The sequence below is a fragment of the Crocodylus siamensis genome, chromosome 2, assembly GCF_052110815.1.
Source record: "Crocodylus siamensis isolate JL-2025a chromosome 2, ASM5211081v1, whole genome shotgun sequence".
NCBI lineage: Eukaryota > Metazoa > Chordata > Crocodylia > Crocodylidae > Crocodylus > Crocodylus siamensis.
Window position 1 is genome coordinate 26,326,584 of NC_143396.1, and position 18,208 is coordinate 26,344,791.

General features: G+C 43.3%; 1 protein-coding gene across 1 annotated transcript in view; it reads left to right on the forward strand.

Moving 5' to 3' along the window:
• The window catches only part of EVC2 (EvC ciliary complex subunit 2), a 181,904-nt gene that overhangs the window by 76,224 nt on the left and 87,472 nt on the right, over positions 1-18,208 (forward strand). Inside the window, exon 8 of the mRNA XM_090035570.1 lies at positions 16,445-16,769. Coding sequence (XP_089891696.1) covers positions 16,445-16,769 — 325 coding nt within the window. The remainder of the gene's footprint in view (positions 1-16,444; positions 16,770-18,208) is intronic.

Genomic DNA, 18,208 nt, shown 5'->3' on the forward strand with positions numbered 1-18,208 from the left:
CCTCAGCAGGTCACCAAAACTTGTTAAGCAGCCCTCCAGCCAAAATTATTGCCTGCCCTGGTCTAGAAAAATTCTTGGGGTCTCCTCTTACTTCATTTTTCTGTGATTCTGAATCAGAATGACTACAGCTCTGATCCATTATGAGAGCTGCTATGCTCTGGCAGGCCTTTAGCTTTCTGCTTTCTCATTATCCTTACATGATGAATGTTTTGTCCCTACTCTATCTGTTGCAACAAATCTGCTGAATTCATCTGAGCTATCCAATGAGTTATCCTTGACTCTATAAAAAGAACTATTCTTTTTTCATTTCTTTTCCAACAACACAGTCTTACAAATCATCTCAACCTCTTTGTATTATTATCCTTATCACAACTGAATCAAGTTTGGATCATTTTTTTCCCCTTTTTAAAACCAGTTGGTTATTCTGAAATGTTTGAGTCATTCAGATATGAGAATAGTTGATCTTCTCAAATGCAGGACACCTGTTCAGTGTAAAAGTCAGTGGCAGGGTTGCTACAGAAAGGTGTACAAATTTAGGCTCTTAAATTTCATATCATCTCTGAACTCATTTTTGTTGTTTTGTATTTGTTTGATGGTGTCAGTGGTTAAGAGTGCATTGAATTTCCTTGCAATATAGTCCAACACTAATCAACCATTTTGCAGGTGTGTGGGTGCATTTGTTTGAAACGCATGCATTTGAATATAATCCCTAAATACAGGTACCGTGACATTTGGAACAAGGCGGTGAACGTAGTAACTGTGTTTTTCAGTTTCTTCTCACTTATTTAATCAGTGCATACTTTTATACTGTTTCAGAATCCTTATTCCTTAAAGGTTTCATCTTCAAGAATGAAACCATGACTTCTTTCCTGTTCTTTCCTCCACTTACTAAATCTGCTTGAAAGGAGAATAGTCGGGGAAGCACTGAGGTCCCGGAGGGGAGGGGAGCCAGGTGTCCAAGGAGAATGGTCGCTCCTTAAGGAGACGATCCTCCAAGCCCAAAGGGAGGTAATCCCAACACAGATCAAAGGGAGCACGAGGGCACACAAGCCCCCATGGCTCACGAAAAGCATCCGGGAATGTCTCCTAGCAAAAAAGGAGGTGAACACCCAATGGAAAGGAGGGGCCATCACCAGGATGACTATACTGCAGTTCCTCGGGGATGTAGGGGGGCAGTCAGGAAGGCTAAGGCAGAGATGGAACTGGGACTAGCTTCCCGGATTAAGGACAACAAGAAGTCCTTTTTTAAATACATAGGGGGTAAAAAGAGGGTTCCGGGTAATGTGGGGCACCTGCAGGACACGTTAAGGAATTTGGTCGTCACACCAGACGACAAAATCAACATATTTAATGATTTCTTTGCTTCCATTGTCCTAAGCAGGGACCGGAACAGTCACCCCCCCTCAGGCCCCAGGGGAGGCACACCTAGGCCAAGGGTTAGTGAGGAACTAGTTAGGGAACTTCTGGAGGGACTGGATGTATTCAAATCAGCTGGTCCAGACGATCTCCACCCTAGAGTACTGAGGGAATTGGCTGAGGTCATTGCAGGACCCCTGGCATGGCTTTACAAGGCTCGTGGTGCTCTGGTGGGGTGCCAGAGGACTAAAAGAGGGCCAACGTAGTTCCCTTCTTCAAAAAGGGGAAGAAGGAGGACCCAGGAAACTATAGGCCATTTAGTCTTACCTCAATCCTGGGCAAGCTTTTTGAGAAAATTATTCTGGCGCATATCCACGAGGAGCCAGCAGGAGAGATCATGCTAAGGGGCAACCAACACGGGTTCATTAGCAGCAGGTCCTGTCAGACCAACCTGGTGGCCTTCTGTGATCAGATCACCAAATCCTTAGATGCAGGGGTAGCAGTGGACATAGTCTTCCTGGACTTTTGGAAGGCCTTTGACACTGTCTCTCACCCTGTTCTCATTAAGAAACTGGGGGACTGTGGTGTTGACACCCACACAGTCAATTGGGTCGCCAACTGGCTGGAGGGCTGCACCCAGAGAGTGGTGGTGGATGGGTCATTTTTGACCTGGAGGGATGTGGGCAGTGGGGTTCTCCAGGGCATGGTCCTCGGGCCTGCACTGTTCAACATCTTCATCAGTGACTTGGACGAGGGGGTGAAAAGCGCCCTGTTCTCAAATTTGCAGATGGCACTAAGATGTGGGCAGATGTGGGCACTCTAGAAGGGAGGACTAGGCTGCAATCGGACCTAGACAGGTTACAGGGGTGGATGGATGAGAATAGGATGGGATTCAACACCGACAAGTACGAAGTGATGCACCTGGGGAGGAACAACCGGCACCATATGTACAGGTTGGGGAACTCCGTTCTTGTCAGTACAGAGGTGGAAAAGGATCTCGGAGTCATCATTGACTCCAAGATGAACATGGGCCGGCAGTGTGGGGATGCAGTCAGGAAGGCCAACTGCACCTGGTCATGCATCCACAGATGCATCTCAAGCAGGTCCAAGGAGGTGATCCTCCCCCTCTATGCGGCACTGGTCAGGCTGCAGCTGGAGTACTGTGTCCAGTTCTGGTCGCCGCACTTCAAGAGGGATGCGGACAACATGGAGAGGGTTCAGAGGAGGGCCACTCGCATGATCAGGGGACAGCAGGGCAGACCTTATGAGGAGAGGCTACAGGACCTGAACCTGTTCAGCCTCCAAAAGAGAAGGCTGAGGGGGAATCTAGTGGCCTGTTACAAACTAGTCAGGGGGGATCAGCAGGCATTGGGGAAGTCACTGTTTCCCCGAGCGCCGCCAGGAGTGACCAGGAATAACGGTCACAAGCTGGCAGAGGGCAGATTTAAGCTAGATATCAGGAGGTGCAACTTCACGGTCAGGGCGGCTAGGACGTGGAACCAACTTCCGAGAGAAGTGGTGCTGGCTCCTACCCTGGAGGTCTTTAAGAGGAGGCTAGATGTACTCTTTCCTGCCGTGGCAGGGGGTCAGACTAGGTGATCTACTCAGGTCCCTTCTGACCCTAGAAACTATGAAACTATCCAGACTGTAACTTATTTGAGGAAAATGATAAAATCATTCAGCTAGTTTCTGGAGGATTTCAGACACAATGATAAATAACTATGGAAAACTATAGAAATGATACTAAGAGAGAATATTAAAATTAGGAAATAAACATTATTCTCTGGTGAACCATCCAGGTGAAAGATGGAGATTTATAAGATGGAGATTTATAAAGCCTTAAATTAAAAAAAAAAAACACCTTTCTATTTTAATATTGAGGAGTTGCAGATGCAATTTACATTGATTTTATACCTGTGAAACATTATTGACTATTTGTTTCTCCTACTTAGTGACAAAGCAGTAGGGGTCAGACTCTTCCCAGCCTTGTGCTTTGTGTTAACATGTTGATTTTTAGTGCTGCCTAATTAGAATAGAGGTATTTCAAGTCAAAATATTTTAATGAAATTTATACCCCTAAATAATAACTTCAGCCTTTTTGCCTATTTTTTTCCCCACCTGCGGAGCCCGGAAGCTAACTATATGTTGGAGAACAATTTACCGAGCTGTCTCTGGGCTGGAAGTATCTTGTACCCAATCTGAGAGAGCTTGGAGACCTTTGCCATTGATTTTTCTGATAAGCAGTATATCTAGGAGTAAGTACATTGTTTTTATTCATGTTTGGATACTATGAGATGTGTCCATAGGATCACAGGTTCTGGGAATCATAATCATAGAACTATAAGTAAGCCTACTGTTTAGCCCAGATCTGAAGAGGAACTCAGAGATTTGGCTTCTTGACCTAGAACTAGCTTGTTCCATCTCAAGGCTGGCCTAATCAGGTAAGGGGATTGGTTTTCTCCTGGGTGGGCTCTTTAGATGGCATTAATTCTATTTGGTCCACATGTTCTTGGTTCATCCATTTCTTGTGTATATCTTGCTACCCAGATGTGTGTTTCCATGTGCACCCTCCCCCCACTCAAAGTTTCCATCTGACTCAGTCTGATTTAGGTTTCCATCTCACTCCAACATCAACATGATACTGTTGGAGATGACACAGAACTGGGAAGGATTGTCAGCCCATTGGAGGATGCAAATGCAATTCAGAAGGATCTTGACAGATTGGAAAGTTGGGCTAGAGCTAACAGGATGAAGTTCCATGTGGACAAATGCAAGGTGCTTCACCTTGGGAGGAATAATCAAAAACACAAATATAAGACGGGTGGCACCTGGTTGGATGGCAGCACTGTGGAAAAGGATTTGGTAGATAGATCACACACTCACTGGGTTCCATTAAGGCAACATGATCAACTCTGGCTCAGTTTGCGCCACATAAAAACTGCTCTCGGCTGCAGCATTAACATGTGTTTCCAGGACCACAGCAGTTTGAGCCAGGGTGGATACCCCTGGGCTGGCAGGGATGCCAGGGGGTCAGCTCTGGGCTCCGGCTGGCAGTATCAGGTGGCAGAGGGGCTGGCTGGGGCACAAGGATGCTATAGTGCAGAACTAGGTAGCAGGCAGTCCCAGCACTTCGGTAGCCTCATGTCCCAGCCTATCATCATCTACATGTGTATTTTGGTGGAGTAAATTACTTTGCCAAAGGACAGTACTGTCCCCAACAGTACTATCCTGTGGCAGTTAGTTAATTTACTGCACCCTAATACTGTTGCACATGTAGACAGTGATGCTTTACTGCAGAGCTAATTAGTCAACTTCGCAGTAAAATGGACACATAGATGCACCTAGTATGAGTCTGTAGTGCGATGCAGCTGCACAAAAGGCAAATGTAGCTTTGGAATGAATCGGTAGAAGCATTAGGTACAAGACCCAGGAGGTGGTAGTGCCTCTACTCAGCACTGGTTAGGCCTCATCTGGAGTACTGTGCAGTTCTAGGTTCCACATTTTAAAAATGATGTGAAGTTAGAGAAGGTCCAGAGGCAGGCAACAAAGATGATCAAGGGCTTGGCAGGCAAGTCATATGAGGAGAGGCTGAAAGAGCTAGGTATGTTCAGCTTGAGGAAAAGTTGCTTAAGAAGGGATGTGATAACAGTCTTCAGCTACTTAAAGAGTTGAAATAGAAGAGGGAGAGCGCCTTTTGTCTTTTGCTACAGAGTGAAGGACACATGTCAGTGGCATGAAGTTTCAGCAGAGTAGGTTTAGATTGAATATCAAGGAAAACTTCTTTACAATTTCTTTTAGGGCAGTGAGGCAGTGGCATAGACTGCCTAGAGAAATTATGGACTCTTCACCACTGGAAGTGATCAAGAAGAGGCTGGACAACCATTGCCTGGGGGTGATCTGAGTGTAGCCATACCTATAGATTTCATAGACATCAGGGCTGGAAGGGACCTTGGGAGATAATCATTGAGTCCAGCCCCCTGCCCAAAGGGCAGGAAGTCAGCTGGGGTCATAGGATCCCAGCAAAGCTGTTTTACTGTTTATATTTCCCATGCTTCTGGGTTTTGCTTTTAACTTACATTGCAGTGATAGATATATTTTTGATAGACCTAACATGGTTTTCTATGGCCTGTGCGAAGGACATCATTCAGGAGTTTATAAGTAGCGTAGAGTTCATCAAACAAATAAAGTGTGTTGCAAATAAATTAAGAGGATTAAGTGAGTATTGATGTGCAGGGTCATTTTTAGAATTCAAGAGGATAGGTTGAGAATTAAACTTTTTTGTTGTTATATCAGGAAGCTTCTTAGTTACTTACCTTGTTATGTGAGTTTTTAGCTTCTGTAATGTGTAAGAGTGGTGCACATGAGACGATAATCTAATAATTCAGCTGGTTTGTTTCTTATTACATCCCTTCCTACTTATACTCTCAAATGTTAGATCTTTAGTTGTGAATACTAATGATAGGATTATCAATTGGATGTATTTTATATTCTGTATACAGTAGGAAATCACATTCAGAATTGTTGTCAGTCTTTTCAGCTGAGTAAAAAGAGAGGTGAGGGCTGATTTGTATCCTTATTTTGATTAGGTATTAGCTGATGTGTGCAGTTACATATGACCTTCACAAAATCCATGAAGAAATCATTCTTCAAAGGTATCTATCTTACAGTTTCCAATTGGTTTCCCACATCTGACTTCTTTCCCCTTATTTTGTACAGTTTTTGTCTTAGCACAGCTTAGATGAAGGTTTAGTTGAGAGTGGCACTTAATCTTGCTCCCTGATACATGATACCCACTGCCAATTGTCTTGGCAAATCACTAGCTAATATGTATGCCCTGCAGTTGATTTTTTTCTCATGATAAAAGGCAATGAGGTCAATATTATTGGAGGAGAGGATCAAACCATTTCCAGAGTGTCTTGGCAGAAAAGTCAAAAACAATTTACTCCCATATTAGAAGTTCAATTTTTCATTCTAAATGTAAATTTCTCACTGTACATCTCAATTTAATTTGCCTCTAGGGAAATGGATTCTTTTTATCATGGAATTCAGATGGAAAGTATGAGTAAAAGATCAGATTGTCAGTACATTGAGGATGTGAAGTCAACACATTAGAAAATGGAGCCAAGCAGTTAAAAGTTGCATTTATTTTGGAAAATTGAGGTAAAGGTGCTAAAGGCAGTTGATTGGATTTGGGGCAATATGTTCACTCTGCTTCTTTAAAATCCAGAAATGTAACAAAGCAGCCAGACACCCAGGACAGTGGAGCACATGAGGGTAGCAGCAGCGACTTCTGGATGCTGCTGAACCACTGGTGCAATTGTGTGGCTGCAGGAGCAGCTGATATCTTTCCACCCCTTCCCAAGTCAGTACCCAGGGCACCTGCCCGGTCACCCCACCCTTGTTACACTACTGTTAAAATCAAATGCAGTTTTTCTGTTGACTTCGTTAGAATCAAAATTGGGAACTTTCATTGCTGCTGTTTAGCAAAGTAAATAATATCATTTACTATACCAGCTACTGTTATTCCTTCAGCTGCTCTCCTGATGTGAGCTGCTAATTCAAACTCTTCACACATTCATAGCCTGTATTGAGGGCCTTAAACTGACCTTTAACTGAGGGCCTCTCTTAAACAGTCATTAAAGACTAAACCTAATAATTGAAACACTTTGTCTCTGTTCAACAAGCTAAAGGGAATCAAAGGATTTTTACACTGCCAGCTGTTAGCAAATACAGACTTTGCAGGCCGTTGACATTTTCCTGGGTCATATAACTCTTTGCTGAAGAGCATCTAATAATCTCTCAGCTCAGGTTGTCAATTTGTCCAGGTTATTTTTACCATCTTCCATAAAAACCCACTTTTTGATTTTATCCATATTTTACAATTTTTCATTTTTGTGGAAAGTTTGCTCAGTCATTGAATTCTGTTGTGAAACCTTTTTTAAATAAGCATCAATGGACAAGGATCAAGGAGAAAGCATCGTCAGGTTTCTTAGCTGTTTAATTTATTTTTAAATGTTTTGGGCTCAGTCCTCAGATGTGTTGAGTTTGATACTTCTGAGTAGTGGATAGGGAAATGGAAGTGCAGAAATGCATGTTTTCATTTCTGCAATCCAGCAATGACTTGGAGCTGAAACAGCTAATGGCATAACTCAGAGCACTCTCAGATCTCTTGTAAGATATATACAAGAAGAGAAGAGGTAATGTAATAGGAAATGCAGGACAGAACTCATGGTGTTTGCCTCCCTTACAGACTGCTGAAGCCAATGCCACTATAGTTCTTCATTAGCTATGGATTCTCAAAAACAAAAGAAAATTACTTTGTCCTTTTTTTTAGAAGAGTGTTTCCCACTGCTTCTGTTTCAGTAGCTATTAAGTTTTCTCATTTCAAAATTTTGTCTCCTGAAAGCCTGTAATTTGACTGACAAGAGCTCTGATTTTTTTTGAAGATACAGTTAATGTAATAGTTAATGAATGATTTCTTATTTTATCACCTGTGCTCAGTTCTTTCATGACATTGGTCACTTTATTCTCTCAGGGCTAGGGACAGAAGTTACACATAAACTGGTTTAAGTTATCAGAAACCAGTTTAGACCTGTAACAGAACAGAAGTTCAGTGCACTTAAACCACTTTTAAAATGGCCGGAATTGGTTTAAGATAAACCTTGTTGGATGTAGTATCAGACTTAACTGATTTAAGTCTAACCAGTTTATGGAACCTCTGTCCCAGATCCCCTCCCAGTTCAAGTTAACTCACAGCCCCCCAGCATCCCAGGATGCTTTCTTTGCAGCCCTGGGCTGTGCTGCCTGCTTCAACAGAGCAGGGTCTACCCCACCCCCTCAGCTCCCTAGCCAGAACTATCACTCTTTCATCTGGCTGAGGAGGGGATGTGGCTGGGGGTCTGGTGCCTGGCCGAAGGGGTTGGTTGTTCCCTCTCACCCCCTTCTGAGTTAGCTGAAAGAGTTATTGTACTCGGGCTAGGGAGCAGAGGTGTGGGGGGCAGGCATTTCCTCTCCCCCACCCCTAAAGTCTACAGTCAAGGATGAGCCCCGCTTGGCTGCATTCAGGTGACTTTGGCAGTGGCCAGCAGGCTGGGAGGCATGCTCTATCATCCCCCTCCCCTTCCCCCCCAGCTCCTGGTATGGAGCACTGCAGAGGTCTGGCTGCATTTCTGTTTTCAAAGTGAATGTCTGTTTTCTTGCTTATCAGTTCAATCTGCGCAGTTTAGAAAAACCTGCAAAGATTGAATGGATTCAGCCTGGGGCATTTTGATTGTCTTAGCCCTAGATGCTTAGCCCTTAGGGCTAAGATGTACTTAGCTCTAGATGCTTAGATCTATTGAAAGTATCTGCACGTCTTGCACTAGCTGAAGAGTCCATTGTTTCAAGTGAACCTTTTGACGCCCCTTGGACAGTTTTAAGCTGTCTGAAAAACATAAATCAGCTGAAAAAGGGGCAGAGGATTTGGCCTTTTAATATTAATCATGGCTGCATCTTATCCATATCAAGCATTACAAGACCATTCTTGAAATGCCAGTTACATGTTTTTTGTATGATATTGATGCCTAGATGTCCCACACTGCCATGCTTTTTATAATTGCATACACATACATCTACTTTATTCACTCTTTCATGCCTATTTTAAGCCATATGCCTGCAATATTAAACTTCATTTGACTTGTTTAAACAATTTAAGCAGGTTAATTGGCTAGTGAAAGGAAGAGTGGGCTAATGGTAAAGACATACTGGGAATGGAGGATTTGGATTCTGTTCTTGACTCTGTCAGGTTCTGAACTTGGGGTTGGCTCTATTTATAGGGGAGGAGGAGGGAGGTCATCTTAAATTTAAGGTCACTTGTATTCAGGCAAATATGGTATCATATGGTGGTTAGCATTTTAATGGGAAGAGAATCAAGGCTCTGCCAGTTACTGCCCTCCCTTGATCATTCTGTACCTCTCTCTCTAGACGCTGCTTTCCCTATGATGCAGGCTGCTAATGCAAACAAATAGAAAGACTGTTTTGTGTACTACTGGGGAAATAAGGCAAGCCATCATCTTGTTCTCAAGCTTCATGCTCTCCAGGGCTGGGACTCGCTAGGCAAAGGTGTTAGTAGGTCTCTGATTATGTTCTGGTTCTTCTGTAATACACATAACAATAATTCACTAGCTCTTCAGAATTGGACAAAAGACTAGTGAAAATGAGGTTGGTCTTGTGTTATAGGAAAATGCAGAGCAGAGAACTGATGCAGTGTTTACCTCCCTTATAAGCTGCTGAAGCCAATGTCATTATAGTTCTTCATTAGCTATGGATTCTCAAGAACACAGGGATTAATTTATTTCTAAAAGGTTGTTTCACACTGCTTCTGTTTCAGCAGCTGTAAGTTCTCTCATTTCAAGATTCTCATTCTTGAAAGCCTGGAGTTTGAGTGATAAGAGCTCTGATTTTTTTTTTTTTTTTTTTTTCAAGATGCACCTACTTTCATAGTTAATGAGAGATTTCCATTTTTTAACACCTGTGCTCAGTTCTTTCATGACACCAGTTGCTTTCCTCTGTTCTCTCATTAGATGCTTGGGGCTATTGAAAAGATCAGCTTGTTCAGTCACTCTTTCTACCTCTCCACATTTGACACCTGGTATCCTCCTGTCTCAGTACTTCTCTGGCAGCTCTTTAAACCCTCTGTCTATTCAAGTGTGTTAAAAAAAATGTAGACTTGATATTTGTAGCTGCCCTTTCTACACATCTTTTCACCTTTTCTTTTCCTTTCCCCTTCCGTCACCTATCTCTCTGGGCCATCCTTATGCTTGGATGCATTACTTTGTTCCAACTGGAACTTTGATCTTTATCATCAATAGAGTCCCATCTGCCAATTGTATTTCATTATCTTTCATGTTTCCAATATGATGAGTAGGCACAGTAAGAGATGGCAGACCTTTCAAACATGAATAGCACAAGGAGGAAGTTGATAGAGAGTGGAAAGCATTTTATTATATCTGTCTCAGTCTGGAGGCAAACAGATTGTTAGTTTATGATCCTTTTCCCCCTCAAAATGAAGCTGTGTACGATCCAAGGAATTGTAAACATTGCTTCTTCGGAAGACTTGTATTAGAAACGGCTTGTCTTATAATTTATTAGGGATTTGCGTTTAAGTGCCAACAATATGCTACACAAACACAGATAGTTGAACCGTGCTTTCTGCCCCTAGATTTGAGCAAGCAATGTTGTATGGCAGGGGTTCTCAACCAGGGATACATATACCGCCGGGGGTACTTGGAGGTTGTCAACTGGGGGTACATGTACCCCTGCGAGTACTTGGACCGGTCCTGGGAGGGGACAGAGAGCCACCGCCTTCCAGGAGCAGGGCTGAGGCGGGGCGCAGGCAGCAGTATCCCTCTGTGGGGCAGGGAAGCTCTCACGCGATGGCTGCTGCTGCTATACATCAGCTCAGTGAGTGTCCCCACCCCACAGAGGGTTGCAGCTGCCCTCATCCCGGCCTGGCCCTGCTCCTGGGAGGCAGTGGAGCTCTGTACCCACCCTTGTGCCATCACACCGCCCTGCTCTGTGTCTGGCCATGTGCCACCCGTGCTTGACATCTGGCCCCCCCTACACTGGCTTGACATCTGGCCGCATGACCCTCTCCCTCCCCCTGCTTGGCATCTGGATGCCAGAGGTACTTAGGCTAAAAAAGGTTGAAAACACCTGCTGTATGGCAGTGTTTCTCAAACTGTGCAGTGTGTGAAAGAGGGCATGAGCAAGTTGTGGTGGCAATAAGCAGTGTCCCCTTACTTCAACCACTCTCTCCACTTCAGCCACTACCTCTGCTTCCCTCACTGCTTATATTATACCCCCCCCACCACTGATTGCTGGTAGCAGGGAAATCATTGGCAGGGGAGAAGTGCTAGCTAAAGTTGATGAATGTGAAATTCCATGACTTTACTACAGTGGAGTAGAAGGTTTCCCGTAAGGCTTTTGAAATGCTACAGTATGGAATTCGTATTACTATTCTCTGCCGTCTCATGTCCTTTTACTTGGAAGAGAATAAATTACTTTACTTGGTTTTGTGGAACAGGTTACTTCCTGCCCTGCCCCTCCCCCCCCCCACTTATGCCTTGCAGAGTACTGTGGGTGGTAAGGGAATGTGAGAGGTGCCAAGTGCGGGTCCTCTATTCCTTTACCATCTACTCTCTTTTCTCCCTGCTCAAAAGGGAAGTGTCAGGTAAACATCTTGTTGTCCCTCCCACATTTAGCCTTACAATTTGAGGAGCACAAGGAGGGGCAGAAAGAGGCTTGTTCCTCTTTGCTGTCGAAGTAAGGGTTGTGAAAAGTTAGCTTAAAAATGAAAACAGCTCCTGCCTGGAAAAGCTTACAATAGAGACTGTACAGGAGAAGTTGTGATGTCTTGAAAAAGCCATAATCAAGAACATCTAGAGAATGTTGAATAATGTTGGTTTTGGTTCGCTTCTCAGGGATATTGCTGAAAAAAAAATTCTTTATGAGTATAGCTAATAGGGTAGGGGAGAGATGTTATCCAAAGGATGTTAAAAAATCCTATATACATGTGGCTGTGGTGCAAAGTGCAAATCTCATGAATGTTATGAATTAATATTATAAAATCTCAAGAATTGGAAGCATGCCTCATAGTAAAAAATGCAAAAAGTTTAAGACTTTTAGCTTAACCAGAGAAGTTCATGAGTGACTTAATTAAACTCTGTATATACCTACGTGAGGAACAGAGACATGATCAGGGAAGGCTCTTCAGTCTATCAGACCAAGGCATGACAAGAATCAATAGCTGGATGTGGAAGCTAGACAAATTCAGGCTTGAGATAAGGTGCATATTTTTACCTGAGAGGAAGTAATTGCTGGGACAGTTTAGTAAGGTTTGTTTTTAATTCTTCATCACTGTAAACTGTAAAATCAGGACTAGAATTATTTTTCTAAAAACAATGCTCTAATTTGATATTTTTCAAGAAACTTATATCAATAGAAGGAAATCCTGTGGGCTGTATTTTATGTGAAGTCTAACTAGATCGTCACATTTGTCCTTTCTCACCTTAAAACCTATGAAAGTGAACCTTTAGTCACACTCAAGTAATTAGACCCAGTATCTGACACTCAAGTAATCTCTGTGTTGTCTTCATTGTATTACAATGCAGTGTTGAAAAGCATGGATGACATACAGGCTGATGTCTTGAAGTTATATGGTTGTAACTAAGCCACTGTGAGTTTAGTGTTGTCCAGGTAGAAGGACAAGGGCTAAGAGAGGAGTATTAATAATGGACACTCTAATAGACCAGCCTACCTTTTCTGACAAATGGGTGGAACTTTAGCATATGTTTCTGAAAGGAGTCCCTTCCATTAGCTTTTGACCCTTTCTTGACAGGGAAGCAGGGTTTCTTTATATTTACATATCTTGACTCTGCCTTGCTGGCTTCTGCTATAAAAGGGAAATTGACCTACAAGACCCTGAAACTGCTATTGCTTGGGGCATCATCCAGTGTTCTCACTGAAATTTAATCATATAATCGTTCTGAAGTTCACAACTCAAACAGATGTGAATTTGAATCCCCTCAGGCTGAATAAAGCCTAGAGCTTGGGTTTTCTACTTTCTAGTCGCATGTTCTTATCCTGATGCTACTGTGCAAAAGATGGGCAACGCCAACACTGACTGGTCACTTAGCGCATTTGTACACATTTGCATTTTAAAAGCGCCTGGCATTGTGGCACATGCATTTGTATAAACGGTGAAATGCACATCAGCAATGAGAAAATGACAGCAGCATGCTTTTAAAATAAAACACATCAAAAGCAGCAGGGAAATCACTAGGATGGTGGGGAAGCACTGAAGTGGGTTACCTAGAGATCAAATCTCCATCCTTGGAGGTTTTTAAGGCCTGGCTCATCAAAGCTCTGCCTGGAATGATTTTCTAATGATTCCTAATTTTCTATGATTGTATGAATGGAAGCATGTGAAGTACCAGCATGAGTCAGGTGCCAAAACTCCTCAGAGGGGTTCAACCTCCATACTTAGTTTTCTCTTTTGGCTACCTCTAGGCTTTATGAATCATCTTTGCAGGCAGCTGATTCTCTCCCTTCTTTGTATAAAAATGTCAGGCACCTGAACCTGGTTAAATTGGATATTTTTCAGGGATGCCCTTTTCAGGGATCTCCCATTCTAGGGATACCTGGTGTGGAAGAAATCAAACTTCGCGTTGTGGTTGAATCAGAACTGACAGAGCCAGTTTTTCTTTATTTAGGGCTATACTGTGATCAGGGGGAGAATTCCAGACAGCAAGGGGAATCACTCACTCGTCTGTTTCAAAGGAATTCTCGAACTCTATAAGTTTACAAGCATATTTATACTTAAGACAGAGAAAGAGAAAAAAAATACGATGTTGGAGGAACAAAACAATAGTAAATGACACACAGACATACAGGCAGTTTACTTAAAGAAAACATCCGTGCACAGGGTAATATATCAAGACAAAACAAGGCATGCAGGATTCCTTATCTCAGAACATGTAACTAACTGAAATAAGCAGTATCAGCACTTCTGGTCTCTGTCTGTTTTCCTAGTCAAGCAGGCCAGAAGCCCGACCAAATCCACTACCACGCTGGCAATTAATCCTGATCAAACTATATTGCCCTTTAAGGACATTTTGTTTAGATTTTAGCTGTATCAGCACCGAGGGGCATCTTTGCATGCAGGCTTCAGGCACGTGTATAGATGCTTTAAGTGTCAATGCCTATGCACCCAAACTTGAACTGTCCCCTTTTCTATGTGCTAAAGTATACAGTGCTATCTCCAACAGCATACAGTAAAGACTTCAACTAGTGGAAGGATGTTAAAGCCATGGAATTTACAATAGATATATATTGTAAAAAATATAGATGAAATGTCCATTTGAATGAATTAACTCCAGTGATTAATGAGCTCAGTTAACATTCTATATATATAAAGGGCTTAGTCTGTCTGCCTGTCTGTCTGTAACGCTCTTGGAGCACTCTAATTGGTTGTCTTGGCAGCCGTTCACAATGCTTACTGAAACAACCAATGAGTGCTCTGCACAGACAGACAGATGGCTGGACATGGAGTAGGGGGGTGTTGCGGGGCTGGATGTGGAGTAAGGGGGGACTCTTGGAACTCAAGCTTGGAGGCAGCAGCAGTGTGGGGCGTGGATGGAGTGGGATGGTGGAGTGCCGCCATGATAGCAGGGATGGAGGGGACAGAGTTTAAGGGCAAGGCTAGCCGCACCATTCACCTCGCCACCCTCCCCCCCGCCGCGGCTCTGCTTCTTGTAGGTTGTGGCCATGCAGGGTGCTGGCAGAAGGGGATAGAGGGGAGTGGGGCAAGCTTCACCCCTCCCCCCACACCTGGGAGGCGAAGGCAGTACTCCATCCCTGTCTGCTCCTCCCCGCAGTCATTCTTGATGGGAAGTTTGCTAGTCCTTTCATAATCAACTCCAATGGCATTTCTTCAGAGGTAATACAATCTCTTTTTTTCCATAGGAAATGCAATTTTTCTCTGTTGATAATTTTTTTTCCTGGAATTAAATTAATTTTCATGAAAATATAACATCTGTATTAGGTTGTTTTATCAGCAGTTAATCAAAACATCCACTCTTTTTGTGGTGTTTTCAGAGGTGTGTAAGTATCACAAGTAGGCATTAGGCAGTACCCACCTTTCCAAGAGGTAGTGGGTGAGTTTGGGACTATTTTGTAAAAATGTGCTATTCACCATTCCTATACAGCAGAACCCCAATAATTCATAGGATTATGTTCTTTAGCCCTTGAGAAGTTGAGGAATTATAAATCAAGGGGGTATATATATGGCCATAGCAAACTGCTTCAGAAGACTGCTGAGGTCCTTAAACTGAGTGGAGAAGTGGCACTGTTAGCTGTGAAAGCCGCATCAAACCATTGCATGGGATTGCTGAGATAGAAAAGCAACACCCTTGGAAAGAGAGCCTACTGAATGTGAGCAACTGAGTTCTACTGTATTTGATCCATTTTGTTGAGTTTTCATTCATGGCTTTTTGTGTTGGATCCATTTGTATGTTTTGAAAGTGAGTGGTATTTGTAATGTGACTTGTTCTTTTCTTTATATAAGGGCTGTCAGTTATTCACAGTTAATTTATGCAATTAACACAAAGACAAATTAATGCATTAATTGTGCTCATGGTTTTGACCAGCGAAGCAGACCATCTCTAGACCAGCTGGAACCCAGGCATACGGCCCTGACCCACCCTGCGCCTGCTCCAGACTCACCTACCCATGCTGAGCAGCGGCAGTGGCTGGGCAGAAGCAGCTATTCAGCACAGGGTGGGGAAAGCAGCCTCTCTTCCTCACTGCTGCTGGGTCCTTCTTGCTGCAGCCACCCAGAGCCTGCATTTGGGCTGCCCTGCAGCTCCTCTCCACTGCTGTCACTGCTACCTACAAGCCTCCTAGTGGGGGTAGCAGTGGCAGTGCAGAGGAAGCTCCAGGCAGCTACAGCAAGAAGGGCCAGCAGTGGGAGGGGGAGGGGCTGCTTTTTCTCTAAGCTGAATAGCAACTTCTGCCTGGCCACTGCTCATTGTGGGCAAGTGAGTTTGGAGCAGGAACAGAGTGGGCCATGGTCAAGGCTGTTTTGCAGAGGTTCCAGATGGTCTGTTCTGGATGGAGTGAGTCCAGGGCAGGCACAGAGTAGGTCAGGGTTGGGGCTGAGGCTGGTGGCAAGGAGGAGTTGCAGGGCACATGGGCTCCAGCGTGCTGGGTGTGGAATGCTGACTATTATTTAACTGTACGATTAAATTGCAGTTAATTGCAACTATTTTTTAAATTTTGCAATCCATTACAATTATTTTTTTAAAATCATTTGTCTGCCCTACTTCTGATAATTGCCCATTAGTGTTAATAGAAAGAGTGCTGTGTTGTAAGTGGCTCACTCAGCCAACTTTATTATTGTTATAACTGTTAGACTCATACTGTGTGGTCTCCTGCTGTGGTCTGAATGCCACTCAGTAGTGTAAAATCTAATGGTGCTAGGTATCCTTTTGTTTTGGATCAAAATCTTGTGTAAACTGACGATCCAAACATGCCTAATTGTATTTTGCAGCTTGGAGGTAGCAAACTTGACTCGGGCAGATGCCAGTTTGGAGGCATATCGAATGCAGATGTGCAAACAGGTGATTACCATGCTGATGAAGACCATGGTTTTCAATCGCAGCCTCTCTCCACCTGTAGAGAAAAGGATGAGTTCAGTTTTCAAAAAGCAATTTCTTATAATGGAGAATGAGATCCAGGAAGAATATGAAAGGAAGATGGTGGCTTTGACAGCTGAATGTAATCTAGAAAGTAGGAAAAAAATGGATGCTCAGCATCAAAGAGAGATGGCTGCAAATGATGAGGCTGAAGAATTAATGAAGCAAGTGAATGAAAAGGTAAATTAAAACATTAGGTTCATATTTGTGGTTCCTCCTTTAAGCTGTGATGCCTGCTCTGTTCTTTCCTGAGAAATGCTTCAGTGTATTTAATTTTTAACCTAGCCTTAGTTATGTTCACTATTCTGCTGGAAAGAAGTTTTTTGTGTCTTCACAGGTGAGTACAAAATAGGAGGCAAAAGACCCAATTCACCACTATCCTAAACTTTATACAGTCCCAAAAAGCAGTGCAAATGAGAGCAAAAATATTGTTGTTTACATTTTGCATTGGGGTTACAGAGGTAGAGTGGAGAAGATATCTCACTACAGATCCAGAGGTATGAGTTTAAGCTTCATTGTGGAATTGAGAAATGCAGCAAATGAGAAAATATAATCATGCAGGCTGTTTGGAAAGTCAAAGACTTCCAAACATGCATTGTTCCTAGAATCACACTCTGGAGTGCCATTGGCTACAGAAACTGGTATGTATTAATTGTGCTGACCTGACTATGTAGGCTCAGGGCAGGCCTTTGATTATTTGTTATGCAGTAGTATCTGTGAACTCCAGAAAAATGTTTTGCTGGGCATAAATACAGAATAGAAAGTAAACCCCTGCCCCCAAAGATCTTACAGACTAAGTAAAAAGAATGAGATTCTCATTTTTTTTTTTACTTTAAATTACCTGACAAGCCACAAGGGGATAAGGAATTAGGCTCATAATACAACAATCAAACAGCCAGTTTGGAATGAGCTTCAAAAAAATATTAGACTGGACAAAAGGCTGGCTGCACCAAGACTGGCCTATTCATTAAAGATTTCCCACTATAATAAGAATCGAGAGAGGTGAAATAAGCAAGCTGAAACATCTAGTTCAGGGATGCTAAACCCATGGCCCACAGCACCATGTTATCCAGGCTGTGGGGGTCCCATGGATCCAAAAATCTGGCAGCAGGAGAATGGTGCCACTGTTCCCTCACCACCAAATATGTAGATCTGTGGGGAGCCTCCGCTCCTGGAGGCTGGATCTCGGGCACTCAATCCCAGTGTGCGTGGCACCAGGCAGGGACAGTGCTAGGCCCCAGGGCCTAATCCCAGAGCATGGAGGTGGGAGGGAGTGGTGCTGCACTATAGGCCTGATCCTGGCACAGAGGGCTCAATCTGGCCCACAGGCCAGCATTGCAGGGCCAAAACCTTTAGCACCATTGATCTAGATCCCAAAAAAGTGAAGCATAGATTCCATTTTGAAGTATGCTTTGGACTGTTGTGAAGCAGATCAAATTGAAAATAGATTATGGTCTCTAAATTGAGGTAGCTCTGTATGCAATTATTTCGTAATCACACTCGTATCTGTAAAGCAGATTACGTATCACTATACTTTTTTTTTTCTAAGTTGGCACTGGTGAGGCTTCCCCTGGAATACTAAGTCCAGTTTTAGGCCCCATGCTTCAAGAAAGATGTGG